This window comes from Aythya ferina (genome assembly GCF_964211825.1).
Source record: "Aythya ferina genome assembly, chromosome: 2".
In the NCBI taxonomy this organism is placed as follows: Eukaryota; Metazoa; Chordata; class Aves; order Anseriformes; family Anatidae; genus Aythya; species Aythya ferina.
In genome coordinates this window covers 42,859,663-42,880,881 of record NC_140297.1, presented here as the reverse complement: position 1 = coordinate 42,880,881, position 21,219 = coordinate 42,859,663, and the positions used below count along the sequence as shown (strand labels likewise).

At 37.7% G+C, this 21,219-nt stretch overlaps 1 protein-coding gene and 1 long non-coding RNA gene across 5 annotated transcripts in view; one reads left to right on the top strand and one right to left on the bottom strand.

The window, feature by feature from the left end:
• The window catches only part of RBMS3 (RNA binding motif single stranded interacting protein 3), a gene marked incomplete at its 3' end in the record, with an annotated part of 439,521 nt that overhangs the window by 132,789 nt on the left and 285,513 nt on the right, over nt 1–21,219 (bottom strand). For all 4 annotated transcript variants that reach the window (XM_084510551.1, XM_084510552.1, XM_084510553.1 and 1 more), the window contains exons 5-6: nt 20,343–20,500; nt 10,646–10,725 (exon numbers count right to left, since the gene is read on the bottom strand). In XM_084510551.1, the coding sequence (XP_084366677.1) occupies nt 10,646–10,725; nt 20,343–20,500 (238 nt within the window). The remainder of the gene's footprint in view (nt 1–10,645; nt 10,726–20,342; nt 20,501–21,219) is intronic.
• Nucleotides 1–21,219, top strand: part of LOC311432298 — a 660,648-nt gene that overhangs the window by 494,940 nt on the left and 144,489 nt on the right. The gene's annotated exons all lie outside the window — the stretch shown is intronic.

The following is a 21,219-nucleotide window of genomic DNA, read 5'->3' as shown; positions in this document are numbered from 1 at the left end:
TCATTATATGTGGTATGCTGAAACATAGATAGCACTTATATGGAAAAGAAAAAGCTGCCTAGACTAAACCTGCATCCATCACACAACACCTGTTGGAACCTAAGGAATTGGGAAGTTTCTTGGTGCTGCCTCTCACATGTAGGGAGAATAATCTCTGCTGTTACAGAATCCAACCCAATTTTCCCTGGTTTATATCAGAGCCACCAGCCCTCAGGGCTAGTCTGAAATAAGATAAATTGGAGGTGAGAATAACCAATGACATCAACTCCTGCATCAGTGAAAGACAGACTCTCACAATATATTTACTCCTATGCTAGCAGGGTTCTTTTGAAAATCCCAAATGCTGGGGCTTTCATTACACTGTAATGTAAAACTCAGTTGATGGAGAATTGCCTGAGGGAGAGCACACTGGAAAGCAGACACTCATGGTGCTTCTATACTGGGTGAGCTTGGAGGTGGTAATTTGGACAAGGACAGACAGTAGGCTGCTGGGTCACATTTTCTTAACTTGAATAGATACAAAACATTCTTTAAAACTTTACGAATAACTGTTATGAACTATAAAACTTTATGTTCAATTACAAAGTTTAGATATTTACATAAAGAGAGAAAGAAAAAAGAAAAAAGCCAGTGAAAAATTAAGACTCAGAATCAGTCAATTCAGTGTAATCAGTAAATTAATTGCAGAAGAGGCTGACTGTATTCAGTAAGGTAATAGCGTAAGTAAAGAGCCACGCACAAAAACTGCAATATTTTCTGCTAATAGTTGGGGTGGGGGGGAATTCCTGTTATTTTTAAGAGAAAGGTCTTACAAGGAATAAAGCTGGCAAAATTTGGCTTGGAAAGTATTTTCTCATACAGTATCAATGCAATAGTAAAATTAAATTACTCTTTTCCTCCCTCCTCTCTCATTTGTTGGTTTCTTTTTAATTTGCTGAATAGTAGCAATTCTGGAAATACTATACATAATCAAGGGATTATATATGGAGTGGTGGTGGAAATGGTACATACAAAATGCTGTTTTAATGAGCTTTAAGAAAAAGGATAAATGTAGAATCAGTCAACCAGCACCTTTCCCCTCCCTCTTGAAGTTTCCTACGTTGTAGAAGGTAAATTGCAGGCACATCATAGACACTAAAGCAGTCATAGTAAAATGAAGGCTCTTTCGCCCCTCTTTCAAGTTCCTCTGATTGAACCTGGGAAAGGCCTTTCTATGATGTCGTGATCAAACACTGCCATTCAAACAAGAAAGACTAACAGAAATAGCCAAGAAATGGGGCTTGTTCAGCTGCTAAAGACTGCTGACCATTATAATGACATTGTTGTTGGGACAAAAAAAAAATCCAATAAAATGTTAGACTCCTGCTTTCCCAGTGCTTTTATGATGAATTGGTTTTCTCTGTTGTGCAGTACTATTTTAGGAGGGAAAAAGGGAGAGATGGTCTTCAACTATGCAAGAGGCTCCTGGTATTCAAAACATATGGAAACTACTGTTGTGATACTGCTCATCTTATTTTGTCTAAATGAACCAAAAAGGGAAAGCTTTTTACACACTACTTCACAGATGTCATGCCCCTTCATGCTCTCAGGGTAGAAGCCAGTTATCAATGCTCCTCTGGCAGCAAAGGAAAGGCTTATGTTTTGAAGGATGCAGGATGCAGAGTGTTTCTACTTGTATACTGTTGAGCTTCAGTTTAGCTGGAATTTACACAGCAAAGGCTCAGGCTGAAACCTTGACTGAAACTTCTCCATACTTTAAATTTCAAAACGTTTAATGTGACGTGAAAGCTATTGGAAAAGCGTGAGTGAAGGGAGGAGGAGGAGGAAAGAAAGAAATTTTTCTATAAAGGGAAATCATTCCCCTTGGTAATAAATAAATAAATAAAAAGAACATTTAAACCACTTGCTAGATATTATTGAGCATAACACACCATTAGCTCAAGAGGTTAGTCTGTGCTCAGCTAGATTGATGCCCTGCTCAAGTTAGCTTTTTAAACGAGTTTTAAACTAGTTGGCTCAGGTGTGACAATGCTATACTGCAGCAGGAGGGCCTGCAAAGCAGATGTATTCCATCATTTAAAGTATCCTGAAGGGACTAATAAAGTAATGCAGGAGGGGAAAAAGCAGGAGGAGTTATGCCAACGGGAAGAAACAGGAGGAGTTGTGCTGCTGCTGGCCAGAGTTGATGCAAATGCAGAATTCCTCCCTGAAATCTGAATCATGTACAAATGACTTTACAATGTTCCACATTGTTTCATGCTCTGATTTGCATGTTTTTATTTGTTTGTTTTGCCTTGTTTTAAATTGCCAGCCCTTTAGACCTAAACAATCTGAAATTCAAGCTGTGAATCTTTCTGGCTCATAAATTTCGCCTGCTCTAACACCTGCACAACTCGTCTGTCTGGTCTTGGATTTCACAAGAGCATCCAAGGAACAGCACTGTCTCTGGACCAGAAACTTGTCGGCATTTCTGCTGCTGATGTATGAGCATGACAGAACTCAGTGCACCTGCTCTCAGCTGCGTTGGTTCCACAGCAGTAACATATAGAACGGTCTGCTTTGTTCATCAGCAGATACATCTGTCTTTGCATATAAATGGAACAGATTTGCTGAATTAGAAGATTTACATAGTCACTCTTCAAAGCAAAAACTCACTTTGAGGTAAAAAGAAAAATGTATATATTAAAATGACTTCAGATAAACTGTGACACAGTTCATTACCACTAGATATTACAAATAACAAGAGAATGCAACTCTCCATTTATGTTGCAGACTTCTGGAAATATTAGGAAAGATATGACAAGTGATACTGTGACAGAAAAAAAAAAGGAATGATTTTTTCTCATTTATATACCATATTGTTCTCTAACTTCAGTCTTACAAAACAACCCAAAGATCTTAATCCAAACTGCAGTAATGCTGTTTTGTACATCACAACCTGAATTTCTGCAATACCACAGACAAACTGATCTTACACATTTTTTGCCACGTCCAGTTACAAAATAATAGTAATGATTTTATAAATTATTATTATTATTGTTGTTATTGTTATTGCTATTATTATAATAATAAAAAAGAAAGGATTTCTCATTAATTATACAGCCAGATTACAAAAGTCAACATTTCATACTAAGGTTATTTAAAATACTAAACCATATGGTTCTTTTCCTCAGAACTTACAGACAAGTACCAGCATAAATAAAACACACAAACAACAACAAAAATGTACCATGTCAGATTTTCTGAGACCTTCCCCATCAACAACATCTTTACATATTTCTGGAAAATCAAGCCCTAGACAAAGTTGGCACTAAGTCTTTTCTCACACAAATTCCCTGAAGAATACAAACTATGTGATTTGGCACTGATGCACACCTCCTAATGTCCAAAATACAAATTAAACCGACTCATGTTCATCCAAGAAATAAGTGCTTACCTGCTATTCAGGTGGTTGTTGGGTAGACATCTAATTCTGTATCATGCTAACCAAAGGGAGTCATGCTTGAGCTAAATTGAACTAAGATGTAGTACTGAGCAGATAGGTGATTTTTTTTTTTTTTTTTTTTCCTAAACAGTATCCCTTTGTCTTTAAAGAATACAAAATCTTCAAATTATAAGAAATTTAAGAGATTTGAATGGATCTTTGCAGCAAGACATGGAAATAAGTGATATTAAACCAGAACCATTTACCTGAATGTCAGCTCAGCAAAAAACAACTGGTTATTTAAACATAACTCTGGGAAAATGAAAAAAAAATTAAAGGAGCTAAAGATGGAGAAACCTCTGTTGTTCAGTGATCAGAAATGGCATACTTCACATTTGAAATTCTCAAGAATGTGGCATGAAGCAACACAACTATTCACTGACTTTTAAATTCTGTCTTTGAAATGAAGGAGACGGTTCAAGAAACACTCAATTTCAGTTGAAGTCATAAAATATTGCACATCTATGGCTGAAGAGTCAATTCAAATGGGATTAAGGACAAGCCCTACTTGGCTGAGCTCTAGAGAGAGGGCAAGGCCAAGAGCCTCTGCTGGCATTGCATGACAGTCACAGCTCTAAATGGGAGAACAAAAAATGAAGCACTGGTGAGGCTGGCCATACCACACATACCTGCACAAGCCACAGGACAAAGCCACAGAGACCTAACTAGGGAAGCGCTGTCTAAACAGATGGTTTTCTGTTTTCTACTAATTCTGCACCCATCCTATAGTTTCCTGGGAGAAAGTCCATCTTTACGACCATCTCCTACAAAGTCTATGTGATTTTAACTCTTATACAACGTCTGAGCAATCAAACTGTATTTCCCCAGAATCACACTGTTCTCCATATGCCACCGGGCACCTCCTAACATCCAACACAACTTGGGCAAGGGGTCCACAGAGCCCATTCTGCACCGAGCAGTTTCCCATAGAAACCTGAGCTGGGGACTGCTGCCTGCACACCGCTGAGGACATGGGGAGCACCTGGGTTGAAAAGCAGAATGAGTTACAGTGATCTTGTGGTCATCACCAGGACTCGGAGAGGACAATAACAGAAGTTATTAAAGACTTAAACAGTCACAGATGAAGACTGTTTATTTATTATCAACTGACAGAAATCAAAAGGATGTTTATAGGGTTTGAGATGTAAAAGAGATTTCAGCTAACAATGAGCTGAGCACATGCACTTACAGAGCAGAGAAAGTGAAAGATAACAGCAATTCCATAAAAAATGACAGCCAGGAATTGGAGACAGGATAAAGAAACAGAAAATTTGTTTAACAGTTATTTTACAGAAGTCTTTACAAGGATCATATTTCTGATACAGTAGGGAAGGATTTATTTACTGAACTCAGCAGATAACAATGAAAATATTTACAAAACTGAATTCTTAGAAGGTAGATAATGTAACAGATCCAGATAACATTAATATCATATATGTTAAAGGAAATGAAGATACAAATGAGGGAAATAAATTTTATTTTTCTGAACATAGATCTTTTTTGAGGATAACAATGTAGATAATCCTCTTTTTAAACCAGCTCCACAGAGTATTACCAGTATGAAACTCAGCAGAATGCAGTTTATTCAAAGTTCTCTGTAGCACATAGTTGTTTTAAGCTAACTATAAACCAGTATCTAGTTTCTACCTTTGTCTCTTGTTCTGTCACGTCTAAAATGTCAAATATATATCAATATATGCACAGAGAGATAGAAAGACACGGATATTTATGGTAATGCATTACTTACCTTGATAAAGTGATGAAAAGTCCCCAGTAAAACAGTTTTAGAATAGTTTTTCAGTGGTTATTCATATAAATCAAGAGACGTAAATGACCAAAAAGTTAAAGAAGCAAATTAAGACAAAAGGGCTAAGAAGTTATCAAATAACACTTTTTAAGTTCATTCATTCAAAAAAAAAAATTACAGCGTCAATAATGACAAACAATGTATCAGTTGTTCACCCAATAAGAAGACAAATAGCTTAAAATTTTGCTTTTATCCATTGCACAATTAACCCTCAACTGGATTATTTTTTAGTTCTAGTATTTACTCTTGGTCATGATCTCCTAGAAAACACATTGCTCTTAAATATGTAACTCCATGTTCTAAGTCTGCCTCTCTGAGGCAAAGATTAAACATTTGAATTTACTCTTTGACTTTAGAGAATCCAGGAGATGACCCTAGAGAAATACTGAAACTAATGAGAGAGGTAGAAAATACCTGTTCCTTCTGGTGAAACAAGTCCACAGCAATGTAGTGCTTTGGCCCTACTGAAGAAAAAAATGCATGACCAATAATGATATTTATTTACAGAAGGATCTTGCTACCTGAGGTATTTGCAAATACATCTGTATTGTTGAAAATAATTTCTTTCTATTTAAGAGTTGCTGCTCTAGTAATAGTCCCATAATGCCACAGTCACTTGTTACTAGTAGGGTACTTAACCTCCACGAAAATATACAACCTACACAAAAATACATAACACTTCCCACCTCTTTCTGTTTATCACGTATTTATAACCTAGCAGAAAAAGTAGTAGTAAAAGCCACACAGAGCCACTCTGAAAGAGGAATATTCTTGAGTATACACTGTATTCATGTGTCTCACTTCCTTGAAATTTTTGCTGAGATAGGAATTGGCCAAATGGCCTCTGACAATCAAAAGTATTTACAAAGCAAATGAAATTTAGGAAGTACTATAATTACTAGAAAATGCTGTGAGGGAGCATAATGGATGTATCAGCAGAGGATAATTACCACAACTGATGCATGTTCCTGTGAAATTCCAGAGAGGAAAGTAAGAACTTGTTAAGCTGTTGAATTTATTCAAAAAGAGTGTTTTTTTTGTTTGTTTGTTTTTTTTTTTGTTTTTTTTTTAAGACATCCAGGTATAGTGGGAGCTGAACAGTTCAAAAACTATGAGAAATCTGTACTCAATGCTTGCCCATACAAAGAGAAATTAGGTTGTTACTGATGAAAAAATAGGCATTTTTACTTCAATTCAGTCATTGAAAAATATGATAGATTAGCAAGATTTCATATCAAAGTCCCCCTATTCACCAACAAAAAGAGATGCAGCATTGGAAGGCCAAGGGCAAGCTACCTTCATCATTAATAGTGTTCTTCACATCTTGATTAAGATGTAGAGTGCTATAGTCTGATGTATTCATCTGCTGACTTCTCTTTCAGAGGGGCAATAAAGGGCCTAAACAATTAGTTTCAAGTGGGGCTCTACTCTCTATTAAAAAAAAAAAAAAAAAAAAAAAAAAAAAAGAGGCCTAGTAGGCCCTGGTCAATTTACCTCAGAGAAGCTCTGCTAATAAAGAAAAAAAGAAAAAACAAACAGAAAAAAAGATATATAATCAACCAAAGCTACTCAGACTATTTATGAATTTCACATGGAATCTGCTGAGTACTGATGTTTTGCAGATTTCTCAAGACAAATGCTCTTTCTCTGTCTGGGAGTAATGGAAAGATATTAACTAATTATTTATGGGACAACCAATTAGCTTGCGCTGTATATCTAAGACTGAACATCATGAAATGCCTACTAGTTGAGCAAGCAGGACAGTGGAGCAATTCCCTTCCGAATGGAGTGAAGCCAAGCAGTTGAACAGAGAAGCACCCTTAGTGAGAATAATTCACTAATACGGATGTAATACTGCTCAGTTTACCTAGACATTGCACATCTGATTAGCAAACCGTTTAGAGTGCCAGAAAATAACCCTTGCACTGTCACTGTCTTGAAGCAGAGCAGCCTGGATCTGCAACTGCTCAGCTCTACAGTTTTTGCCATACAAAACAGACAACAGATGGTAGCTGAAGTTAGAAAGTCAACAAGGAATGATACCATTTTGTCTTGTGCAGGGACAGAATACAGAGCCCTCAGAGTGCCCTGTGTGTCCTCCTTTTCTTGCAGAAGCAACACGGTTTTACTCTTTCCTGATATATTGTTAGTCAAGGCCAGCACAGATGTGTGACTCCTGGCTCTGCTCAAATGCTCACGTACGTAACAGTTACTCTCCTCTGGAGAGTGAAAAAGCAAGCAAACAAACAAACCAACCAATAAATTTACATTTAGTTGGAAGGAAACAGTAGTTGAGAAAGTACTTGGTATTCAAAACAAATGTCTAACATAGACCTGTAAGAGGATATAATACAGGTCCATAGGTTTTTCATTGTGAAAGGCAGAGCTGCTGTGGTGCCCAGTCTTTCTGACAGGCTGCTCAGCATCACATGAAGGTTACTCCAGTCCTTTTTTGATTGTGACTTGACAACCAGGCACAACCACCCCATGACATACGAACATTTTACCCTACAGTAAATGCACACACACATATATATCCCACTGTCTCACCAGCATCACATCTCAGGGAACACAACTGGGAAAGGCAGCGGGGATGGAAGCTAGCTGCCAAAACAGTTTGTCTGCTCCATAACCTCACTGCCTCAGGGAGCAGGGTAAAACAAACGGCCTGCAGCCAGGTCGATTTCTTTTCTTATGGGCCTCATCCATCCTGTTACGAGATAGCAAGCCTTAACCAAAATGTGAGAGCTTAGGTGAGGTATGTGGACAAAAAATTAAGACCCTTGCATTTCAGTGGTAGGCCTGAAAGAAATCCATCTGAATATCCACAATCAATTCAATTTAACCCTAAAAGGATTGATTAGTTTTCTCTCACTGTAAGATCATGTCTTGAGCAGTAGAGGTTAATAACAGATTGCATTGCATACTTCTACTAATGTTCTCTGGTTCCTCATTTTTTAACCGAAATCCATAAAGAGGTCACGGCAATAACTAAAGATGATTTTCTTTCTATGCCAATTATTGAGATGCTGGGAGGATAATTTTCAGACTCTGAGTGTGATTTTCCAGGAGACTCGATTCTCTTTCCTTCTCCATGCTGGAAGATAAGCAACTGCCAGGAGGGGGATAAAGCAAGATGCTTCTATCCTTTGCTGAAATGTTTGAATACAGGTGCATAACACAGAAGTATAAACTAAACAGAAGCTCTATGGGAAACTACATTAAGAAGAAGAAAATAGAACTGACTGCTTTTTGCAGTGGTCAAAGGTAAATAATATGAGTGGCCAGTATCACTTCAATCGACCCAGCTACTCAAGTGATCATGTTCATTCTCTGGCTTCTGAAAAAGAAGGTAAATTAATATGAGAAATCTTTTAAATATAGATCTGAAGAGTGCCTTAATCTAATAACGAGGTGCAAATATTATCTTTTATGTGGATCAAATACACTACGACAATTTGTAATTTTCTGTGTTTGGAGCTACAAAATCTGTCCTCCAAAAACTGAGGACGAAATGGGATAGGTATCTAGTGCACAGTTGAGTGAGCTCAGTTACTGGTTTGCCCCATGCTGCATTATACTTTACCTGCATCTAAATGGCACTCAGGTAAATGAACACTTAAAATAGTCACTTCCCAGGTCATCCTTGCAACTAAATACCGTGTGAGCACAGCAATCAAGAGAAAAACATATCAGAGAAACTTATAAACATTAAAATCAAATTTCACTGTATCCCTTGGAATGTGAATAAGTACTCTGTCTTATCAAGACTCCTATTTTGATGTCCTACATCACTTTTGTTGAACACCCAGCATATTCCTGACTGAAAGATCATTTTAAAAAAAAAGTAAAAATAAAACATAATAAAGTAAAATAAAATAAAATAATTGCTTTCAACTTCTAGCTTTCACTCTTTATCATGTAGTTCTTTTTGTTTCTGGCACTGTAAAAATATTCTGCTTTATTTCTGGCTCACAGTATCTGTCCTCTCTAACACAACTGGGAATGTGACCATGGAGCATGCAGGATTCTAATGATGAAGCTGCTCTTCCCAAATCCTTGCTATTCACACTCTTTCCATTGGGTGTTGCTATGATATTAAACAGATTACTATTGTGACCTAATGTATGCACACAGAAAAAGCATGCCAACGGTTTAAGGTCTCCTCCACCTGTGCTGCTTTACTCTTTGTTCTATGCAGCCTGAGTCTGTTGCACTTCACACAAATAACATACATTAGCTGGTATTAAGAAAATCTGTCAGTGACTTCTTTTGAAAAAGAGGGCCATAAAATTGAGTCTTCCAGCTTGCACTAAAAGTTTTATACTCTTTCATGAAGGTGATTTGACTAAAATTTATATGTACATTGCAGCATACAATTACTGTACACAGTAGTTGTGCAGATGGCTCTCATTTAATTAGAGAATTTAGTGCATCTTCTGCATAAAGAACCAGACGAGGAATAAGAAGGAATTTAATGAAAGTAACCAAAAAAGGAAATAGTATAATGAAAATTAAAAAAAAAAAAAAAAAAAAAAAAAGTAGAGAATTACTTAGGACATAGTTCGTGCAACGATTTTATGCTCATTTAATGCTAGGAACTCCAAGTAGCTCTTTAAACAATTTGAGGGAGAAGTCTTCACAGATCTGTGGCCTCAGGGAGGTCCTGTCACGCCGTAAGATTCAGGCACCTGATCACTAAACTTTGCACAGCTGATGACCATAAACATGACAGCTGAAGATTTCAAAAACAAGATACAGGCTAGGACTGTGTTTTTGACATGGCAGGGACATACCACACATATTTGATGGATATCATCAGAAAATGTCAGGGTTTCATTAAGCCATTGCAAGTACAAATGGTATAAAATCACTTCATATTTGAAATATCCTCAGTTAGTATTAAAAGCTGCTGCTGTTGATACTAATAACTGTAAAGAACAGAAAGCTACAACAACGTGAAATTCTGGCCATTTTATAACCTATTATATAGACCAGTTGCTGGTCTAGTTATATTCCTAGGCTGTTAGAAAAGCACTGGCATTTACCTGTGTGTTCTTTGCTCAAATTGGAAAAAGTCACACACAATATGCACATTAAAAAAGGGAGAAACAGCAAGACAATATGATTTTTATGTGTACTTAAATTTACAACCGTCAGACATAAATGTTTGAATAATACAAACTTGGGCAGAGAAGAAATTGTTATGGGTCTAAAATGATTGGCTTCAACCAGGCAAACCGTATGCCCTCTCAGCAACCAGTGATGTGAGTCCCTCTCAACACACACTCCAGCATTTCTGTATTCTAAACTCTTCGGTAAATTTTAAATATCATAACGATGGCTACACTTACCTGGTAGACCAGGTGGGGTTTTCAGATATTTGCCATTAAAATGTTGAATTACTACTTCACATTTTTCTGTAGACTCCATTCTGGAAAAGAGAAGAGGGTGGGATGAGGGTAGAGGCAATATGTGCTACTAAACTGTTACGAAAGTGCTCAGTCAGCAAAAACAAAAAGGAATAGAGAAGGAAAAAAAAAAAAAAAAGGACAAGCACAGATGCTGAGAGAAATCTTCAAAGCTGTTCTTGCTGACTTCTGCAGAGAAACTGGTTGAGCTCGTTACAGTACAGCGTGGCTTGCAAGGAGGACCTGCCACCCTCAAAGCATGCAGCTGTGTTCCCGGCTGTGTGCGAGCTGCTGCAGTGTCAGTGAGCAGCTCCCTCCTGGCTCCAGGGTTTCTCCCCAAACAAGGACGTTCTTTATGCTCTCATCTGCTGCCTGGAATAGCATAATAATCTAGAATTGTTTCTAGATTCCTCATGTACCCATAACAACTTCAAATGGCATGAAAAAAATACAGGATTTGGAGAAGAACCCAGAGGATTAAGTAACATTAATTATTATTATTTAATTATTAGAGATATCAATGTTGGAAAAAAAAAACAAACGTGCAAAGATGGACAGTAGGGCAAAACTAAACATAAGCAGTATGTATGTCTATTACAAAAAGCCAAATTCTGTTTGAAGATGGTAATTCGCATGTAATCTTGGCCGGTTCATCTTTTATGACCTGAAGATAACTTTCAGCATTGAGTCATTAGAGAACTAACAGTGAACTAGTACATACATTATTGAGCAAACAGTCAAAGAGCACAAAGTTACTGGTCAAATCCTAACCATGGCTATATCTCACATCAGGGAATTCGCAGTTTGTTCAGGTCTTAAAAACTGACTGCATGCCACAGTGGTTCACTGGCTCTGCTACAGACTGAGTATAAAAATGTCTGAAGAGAGGAAAGAGAGAAATAGAAAATTATAAGCTAGAAAAAAAATACTCTTTTTATTTATTTTTTTTTCTTACTAAAAAGATGTTTAAAAGCTAGGTTCGATATTCCTCCAATGCATTACTTCTTACCTCCAGGTACTCCCTGCAAAGTAACACCACTGACAAATATTCCTTACTTCTCCCTGATCGAGATTTTTAAAAAAATAAATTTATCTGCCATTCTTCCTATCACATGCTTTTGGGGAAAAGTAATATGCCTAACTCACAGGCATATTACTTTTAAACAGAGCGTTTAGAGCAGTGGTTTGTCTGCCAGGGTAAGAGGGACCAAAATGACCACTACCCCCAACACCCTCTCTGAAAAATCCTGATCAACACTCCAACCAAAGTCTTCTGTCAGTTTATTTCAGCTGAAATCATTAAAAATTGTTGCTTCTGGGATCTATCTCTGTTTTCCCTGCATATCGTGTGGGCTGGGCTGTTTCTACAGGCGCGCAGACAGCAACTTAGATTGTTCACTTTGGCTTCATTCAGATTTAACTAAGCGAATGTCTGCCTTTAGAGACTCTTGTCTCGGGAAGAATACATGCAATAAAAGTCTGTTTTCTGTAGCTGCAGGCGCTTAGTGTCAAACCATGTTATGTTGCACCACACAGCAGTGACAATTTCATTTTAATACATGGGGCACATTTTAACAAGCCAATGCAGTCCCTGCGAAGAATGCAATATATAAGCTGCCAAGTGAAAGAGACTCAGTGCACTTTGTGCATTTTATGTGGGAAGAGAATAAAAGTGAAACCCACAGTGTTCTGGGATAAAAAGGCCATCACTCGAAAAGCAGCCTGAAAAAGAAGGCGCACATTTTCTTCTCAAGTTTCACAATTAACGGCTCTCAAATACCATTGCTAGCTATCTGTAATCTGGCACACGCTTCACTTGAAACCGACACTAGCATTACCGACTCAGTTTGAAAAGGCAGCACAGCACACAAAGCCGCCGATACGTGCTCCCTTCAGATGCGTTGCTGAGTAACAACTGCATCCGTCCCCTGTCTCTGCCACCTGAGTCCCCGTGTGCCTTCCTTCTGCAGTGGGTCCGCTGGGGGTAGACCTCCCCTCCGGCTGCACCCGGACAAAATATGTTTTTCTCATGAGTTTATTCCCATTGTCTGGGACAGAAGCATTTTAAAATGTTAAATGGCTGAGCCTGCTATTTAAGAACGCTAACAGCAATACAACATGTTAAAAGCTGGGCTCCAGGGGACGGGTTTTCTAATGTCAGCAGAACACAGGTAAACTCGGGGGAAGAGCACTCTTCAATCCATTTTTCAGTGATTTTTTTTATTATTTCACAATTGATGGAACAAAAAGTGGCAAATTACATTCTGGGAGATAGGTAAAGATATTAGATGCTTCCAAAATTTCTGTTGAAAGGTACAACTATTCAGCTCCTGCTGGAAAGGTGAGGACGTCAGCTTTACATGGTAATAAAAATCTGCTTCTGATCAGATCATTCACAATGCATTACTTTCAAACTCTTCAACAGTATGCTTTTGGTGTTGATCCAAAGAGAATCTTAGATAATAATTCATGTTCAGATACACCTTGGAGATACAATATAACTGAGCACTATTTTGAGTCTAGAAATGCATTGCAGGAAAAAAAAAAAAAAATCAAAGCCATAGGCAAGATTTTTCTGATATTTTTAAATGTAATGATAACTACCAACCCCCCCCAAAATAAGATAAATGTGAAAATTTATTTCCAGTTGTGTCTATGCACGAAACTAAAAGTAACTAGACTGACTATATTCCATCCCACTGGAAACGGAGTTCATTTAAAAAATCTGAAGACTGTTATTATCATTTTTCTAGACATAGCTTACAAAATTTATGATGATTCAGTAAGACTAGTAAGACAACAATGACAAAAAAAAATATGATTAATGTTAGGCAAATAGAAACAAAAACATCTGAGGTTCACCTCTTGTTGTTAAATACTTTTAAAGATAATTTTTAAAATGTGTATTACTCTCTCCGAAGACTCTAGTGGTTCCAAAGTAGTTATTATGTGTTGTTATAAGTACTAGGTAACCTTCACCATGGGGGAAAAAAAAAAAAAAAAAAAAAAAAAAAATTCTAAAAATTAAGCTCTTATACATGTATGTTATAAAGACTGAGGCAGTGTCGAGAAACAACATAATAAAATTTATACACAAAGAATAACATGATGATTACATAATTATTATATGTGAAACATTCAGTACCATGTAATTACCAGTTAGTAGTAAAATGTGGGTTTGGTTTACATATACCCTATAGTCTCTTTGCTTAATAATAATAATGTAAACGAGAAACAGGCCTGTATTTTTTATATTGCAAGCAAACATTTAAAGATTAAAGATTATTACTACCACACTTAGGTTATGATCAACATACAAATATTATTATTTTATTAATAAAATCAGGAATAATGCTTCTTCACTATTTAAGGCATTTTGCAAAGATGACAGTAGGAAGGTAGTTCTAGTATTTTGCAGTGAAGTCTGAAGAACTGAGGCCACAGCTAGAATACACAGTGGAGAACTCAATTTCTTTAGACTATTAAAAAAAAATAAATGACTAGAGGGGCAGCCTGACAGAGGTGCGTAAGTATCTTTGTGGGTACTAAGTAGTTCTTTAATCTGGTTGAGAAAGTTGCGACAAGAATCAGATAAATGTAGAAGAGAAATCAGGCAGAAATATTTAACTACAGGGAAGATGACCCACTGGCATACATACTTAAAAAAGAGGTGGCTTTTTCTTATTTTTTCATCTTTATCTTCAAATCGCTTCTGAAAGTTGTATTTTAGTAAAAGACAAGTATTATCTCAACATTAGGTAACCAGGACTACATCAACCGTCCGTGATATAAAAGAGCTCAGAGAAAATTATATGGTCTTAACAGTCTAAAGTTACAAAATAGCTTTGATTAGTATGAGGCTTCTTAGCACCCAGTCCTCCTAATAGCACACTTGTCATTCTTCTACGGTGCTATGTTCAATAACTTCTTGAATTTATTTTGCTGATTTAATTCCAGGCATCCTAAAAGTCTGATATGGCCACAACCTGAGATTTTATTTTCCCCTGTAACTGATTCAGGTGTCTTATGTCCCCAGCTTATCGCTTACTGGTAAGCGATTGCTTCTAGATGCTTGCACTTTGGGGTTTAAAACTGTTTTGTGATGAAAAATAATGTTCCCCTTGTCAGTTACAGTGTAGGAAAAGATAATCATTTTGACAAGATGTCCTCATTGCTCATAAATAATGTCTTTTCTAAGCGTGTCTTGCTTGTGTATTTTTCATGTTCATTCCTGTTTGCATGAACGACGGGAGGTTGTCTGCTATCCCGGATGGATATACGAGATCTGCAGAAAGCACCTCAGTGAGGACAGGTTACAATCTCCGAGGGTTTGGGCCATCCTGTAGCATTTGTTGTACCCAGGGGACCTTTCTGAGCTGCCTGAACCAGTTTCCCCGGACAGAGCTATGGCGCTTCCACTACACAGAGAAACCTGCTTATTTCAGAAGGAATCTGATGTAACTAAATGACACCTATTTTATCCTGGAAAAAAAATCCTGGAAGACGCGCAGCTTCCTTTGAGGAAAAGAATACACAAATTAAAGGCTTGGCTCTTTCATTTTGCTTGAGTGGAAACTGGAATCAATCCATTTCTACTGAAATCCACGTGAAAATGCTATATATAGAATTAATGACCCCATGAGGGCTCAAATCCTTGTTTCCCATTTTCTGTCACTCTCTTTCAGTTGCTGAGTCAAATTTAGTCTTTGGAAACAACATTTAAGACATATAAAGTGCAGATAAGCAGGAGATAAGTTTAATAAAAAACATGTCCAGGCGGAGAAATGCATCCCACTGGAAGCTCCAAGAGCATAAGGTAGGGAAAAAGACAAGGATAGAGCCTAAACTCCAAACACCGCAAGATGGATAGATGCCCCATTATAGACCCCCCTGCACTTTCTCAAAGGGACACAACCATTTCCTCAACATTTCCTTTTGCTCTGAGATGATAGGGACAACTAATTGAGAATCTCTTGACTTGGGTCTTTCCGTGGGAATGGCATCGTAACCAGCTTTTATGACCGTTTATGTTGGACAAATTTTCCCACATTACTGGAAAAAGAATAGTATGAACACACAGCCATTTCCACCTAGACCCCGGCTGATTTATGCTACTGTCTTTGTAGTCTCAGGTTAAGCATTATAGTGGTGCCCGCCAGCAGTGCAATACTTGACTGTCTGACTGTCAGCATTTCCATCATAAATTTCTGTTTTCAGAGGCTTATGACTTTGTTGTAAAACGTCGCTTGGGGGGTGAATCTTGCAAGGTCGTTTTAAGTTACAAGACAGTAAACAAAATAAAAAAGTTAGTGGTTTCTAATTCTTTCTTTGCACTTTAGCTTTAAAAGGACCTATAAAATGCTTGCTCCACTGTTCAGTTGACTGTGGTACATGTAAGTATGGTATTATTAATATCGCTACCTCTGTAGGGGGGATACTTAAATAATACTTGAATGGCATTTTACTGGGCGGCTCTAAACCCTAATTTTTATTTCATTGATTCAGTGGTACCAGTAAGTCCCTCCCCAAGGTATATCCCATCGTTCCCTGTCCCCTTCTCTGTGTCCCAAAGAGTTCTCTTCACAGTACCTAGGGCTTAGGTAACGAAAATTGCTAAACCATATTACCTTATGGCTCCTAACCTTCTTTGTTCCTCCTCCTTCACCTTTAAGGGCTTCATGCGTGTTTTCATGTTATGGCTACCCACTGATATTTGTTCTGGGATCCTGCCTCACCTGTCCCACTCTGGAATTTGCATCTCCCTGGAAGTGCAGCCTCAAGCCTGGCAATAATCTCAGGGATGCACTAGGTTTACCAAAATTTGATCTGGGTTGCAATACCAGATGGAAATCTGAAGATTTTGGAGACACATTCTCATTCTACAGAAGTTTCCAGCACTCTGTAGTGCTGCTGTGAACCCCTTCCAGGGAGGCTTTTCAATGAAAATTTATCACTGCAGGCATTGGAATATTATACAGATATCACACACAGTCTTTGGGGCATGTTTGGGATTTCCAGTTTCATCTGAGATATCCAATTATAAAGCAATTTCCTGGGGAAGATGTAGGATTTGACAGATCATTCTTCTGACTGAAAGTAGGAATGATCCTCATCATATCTGAGCCTGCACTACTGTCCCAGATGATGGATTTGTTCAAGTTAAATTTATAGCACCTTTTATAACACCTTTTCAACTGCCTTCAATTAAACCCTTGAATAAGAAAGAACAAAGCATTTCCCTTCTTCACAAATGCATCCTTAAACTACCTGGATGTTCCCTATCCCCTGGTGCTGCTGACACTTCTCTGCCTCCAAAGCAGCGTCACCACTGATCTGCAGAAATCTCCCTTTAAATATTTCCCCTTTCATTTAGCAAAAATCACCACTGCTTTGGCTCCACTTTGTGTTAGATTTTCTCCCACTCAAAACCTGGCACTCACCCTTTACAGGCCTTTGTTAAGTAAGGTCTTTTGGCACACAGAGTCACCTTTGTAGTGACAGCACATCTTCAGGATGAATTTAAGTATTTTTCTCCACACTTTTGGTGCATTCTCAAACCCAGTAACTCCAGCTTTCCTCCAAGACCTTCTCTCTTACTTACAGCCTCAGATCTCCTTTTTACTCTCACCAACAACTTTGCTAATGGTCAGTTTGCAAAACCAAAATCATAAAAGATGACAGAGCCACTTTAAAATTGTATCTCAGAAAAAAAAGCCTTCAAATCCAGTTGCTTTGGAATTTTTTTTCCTTTGCTTCTTTTGAGGATTAAGGACTATGCTTTCATTTTAAGCTCTGAGGAATCCACTTACACTTTCTAAATGAAAGATCAGATGCTGAAGTCATTGAATGACTCTCAGCGACAGGGATTTAAGAGAAACACCTACAGTTTTAAGTCTTGTGATGAAATCCCTGTGTGAGAGTAACACCGCATCATTCCCTCTTTCTACAAGCAATCTTATGACAGACTGAACACAAAGCTTCTCATCTGCACCTCCTCCTTTTTCCATATTCCCTGCTCATTAGTATTTCTTGCCCCTCCTCCTCATTTGTCTCTCTACTGTGTGACCGGCTGTGTCAGTCCCAGCTTCTGCTTGCCGGTGTCGGCAGAAACCCATGCTGTCAGCTGCCAGCAGCAAGACAAACCCTGCTGAAAGCCAGCTCCCACTGGCAGTCTGGAGCCAGGTAGCACAGGCTCTGAAATACAAAGCAGGGGCGAGCTGCGAGGCAGAGGTGGGTGTCCAGAGGTTACAGCAATTCCCTTTCAACTGAATGGATTTCTGTGGAGCCACAGCTGGAGTCCAAAGCTACCCTTCTCTGGCCCCTTGCTCGTAACTCTCCTCCCCAAAATCTCCCCCAGGGTGTACCTAGGCAAAGTTGGGTTCAAGCCACAATGAAACATTCTGGAAAATTTCAGGAAAATCTGTTCAGCTGCTTTTGAGGGGTGCAAAAGAGGAAATAATTTAACAGCTTCAAAAAGAGAGCTAGTTTTGTATGTGCATACTTTTAAAGAGGATGAACTTTAATGTGACCAGACATTTCTCGGATCCAAGATCTAAGAGTGTGATCCAAGAACATTTGAAGTTACCCAGGTTATAAATGATTAAGTAGCCACCTGCAGCATTATGAAACTCCTAATCATATTCATTTAGGAAAAAAATGTGACAATAGTTGTCTACAGTAAGCCTTTACTTCCGATTGCTTTTTGAATATACTTATTTTGAGATTGACCATTCACATAATTAGACAGAATCAAAAAGTGATTTTTAATCTTCACAGTAGTTAATTAATAATTGTGAAACATTAAATTCCAAAATTGCTGGGTTTTAATGTCTGCAAAGTTAACTTCTTGTCCTGCACTTCTGTAGCTCAGTTAAGAGCTGTGCTAAGTAAGCAGCATGAGGCATTTCCACAAGGACGCAGCTACACTGATAAAAGGGTCCCAGTCAGAAAATATAATAGCCAGGATCACCACATGGGTTGCTGATCCTGAAAATCTTAAAAAGAAGTCTTCTGAAATCTTAACTGGTCTGAGATGCAGCTGCCACCCCCTAGATGTACCCTGCTTATACCCAATCAGCGTTTGCTCACAATGTAGGTACACTAGAAAAAAATCCTCATGACTCCAAGCAAAGCTAAACAAATTCATCTCTTTTGAGTGACATGCAATAAAATGATACTGAATAGCACCCTATTACAAAAAGAAGATCAGGTGGTCATGTAATTACAGCTTGTACTGGTAATTCTGCAAAGACAAGAGTCAGTGTTCAACTGTGGTTATGAATTTCTGTATTAATTCTGGCCTCCCTCAGGTCAATGCGAAATCAGTGGTATAGTTCAATGCAGCCAAGTTTTTACCCCTCTGTTGTTTGCATGGTGATTTACACAACCTTTACGTTAGATCACAAAAGCTTTTTGAAATATGCGACATAATTCAATACATTTTCACAAACAAAGTCAATTTTTAAAATGCAAGTTTACCCATGAGTTATACCAATCTATATTTAGTGAGCTAGAAAAATTCATGTTATTATCTGCAAGAATGCATAAAGAACAGCGTGTCGTCTTTCAGCATAAATGTTTTGCCTTTTTCTATTTGAATTCAGACAGTATTATCTTAACATTGTTTGTGCATGATGATCTTTCACATCAAGGACAAAGGTAACACTACAATGTCACTTATCTTGCAAGCTGCCTTTTTATCATCCAGTACCCTATTTCACTCAGTGGTGTTATGACACTAGCATGAGTGCCATGATATGCCAAGATATGGTGTATTTCAAAGAAACTCAAAGGATGACTAAGTCACTTTGCCTCCACTACAAAGCACAATGTATGAATATTCTGTAGAAACAATTATTTGGGATTTTTTTTTTTAATCATTATTATTTTTGAGCTTTCTTTTGAAGCAGAAGACTGATTTACAGCACAGTTACAGATTTCTCTTCTCCTTATTTGCTTTTTCAATACCTTTCTATATATAGCTCTCCATTCCTTGGCTTTTCAAAAGAAAACTGTTTGATTTAAGAATGTTTCAAGCTGTGGAGAATCTATGTAAATATTCCCTGAGAGTAAACATGGAAACTTGTCTTTCTGTACTGACAACGAGCTACATGGTAATAATATGTTGCCCATTTTGTCTAAACTACTCTGACAGGGCTTGTTATATGCAAATATTTCTTCTTAACCTCTTCTCATAGGTTTGAGTTCCTTGCAGCTTTCAAAGAAGCTGTGTTTTTTCAGTTATAGTTCCTCCCCCTTGCTCTTCCAACTGCTAAATTTACTTTTTCTTGTTGCAAAATATTTGCGAGACATTTAAACAGTTTCCTCACCAAGTGTGTTCTTTTTGCTGTAGGACATTTATTATTATCCAAGCTTGATACTGCATGGATAGCTCACTATTCGTAGCTATTTTTATTTCTATATACATACATTCAGTGAACTAATTTCTGGAGCAATGAAATGAACATCCTTCTGCACCAGTATTCCTCAGCTCAGTAGAAAGAACAGACGTACAATCTGATAAAGGTGCTGCTCTGCATTTCCGATAGCTATGAGGCTTCAGTGTTACAGAGTAGACAGCATTTGCAAAGGACCAAAGTCAAAAAAATATGCATAAATCATGTAAGAGTAAGGGTTTTACCTGGCAAAGCCGACTCCTCTGCTGACTCCGTTAGCATCTCTTAATATTCTGGTGGAAATGACATGTCCAAAAGGTTTCAGCATATTCTCCAGTTCCTGTTCATCCATGGAAACGGGTAAATTTGAGATGTATAGATTTGTGGGATCTTGCTCTTGTTGCTGTGACAAAATAAGAGAAATATCCTCAGTTAGGCTTAGCAAAGTGGAATAGTTCATGGCTTATAAAATGAGGGCTTCTCAAAAGGAGACCAAGCCAAAAAATTATAGCTGCATCACAATTGAAGATAGGAAATTTGTTCATGATGACAACATATTTGCAACATTTCTACAAACTCTCATGCATGTGCTTAACATTTTGCGTGACTGCTCTTAGTGAACTCAGTGACACTACTCATTTATAGAAAATTACTCTCATGCACAAGTGTTCTTGGGTTTGTGTCCTAATTTAACAAACAGATTGTGAAGAAAACATGATTTCCACAAATGTGCTCACTGTTAACATAAATAAAGAAATAAAATTCAACACATGTTTTTAGCAGATGTGCTTCCCAGCCTGCAGACTTCCCATTCAACCTGTTCATCATGAGTAAGGTTGGTTGAAAACACAGAACATTTTCCCCAGTATTTTTTTTCCTTCTTTTTTTCCCCCATCAAAAATGTCTCGGTAGGTAATATGCAAGAAGACCTAATTGGGAGCAGGAAGTTCTGCAGTTCAAGCTAAAAGTACTGGTAACACAGGTCACATCTTCATTCTCAGATCAAATTTAAATTGTTATAAAGTAAAGTTTTCAATATGACTAATTGAGAAAATAAATTTGAAGACAGCTTTTGCATTCTATTTTTGAATGTGCTTTCAGGTTGTTCAGGCTGTGCTTTCA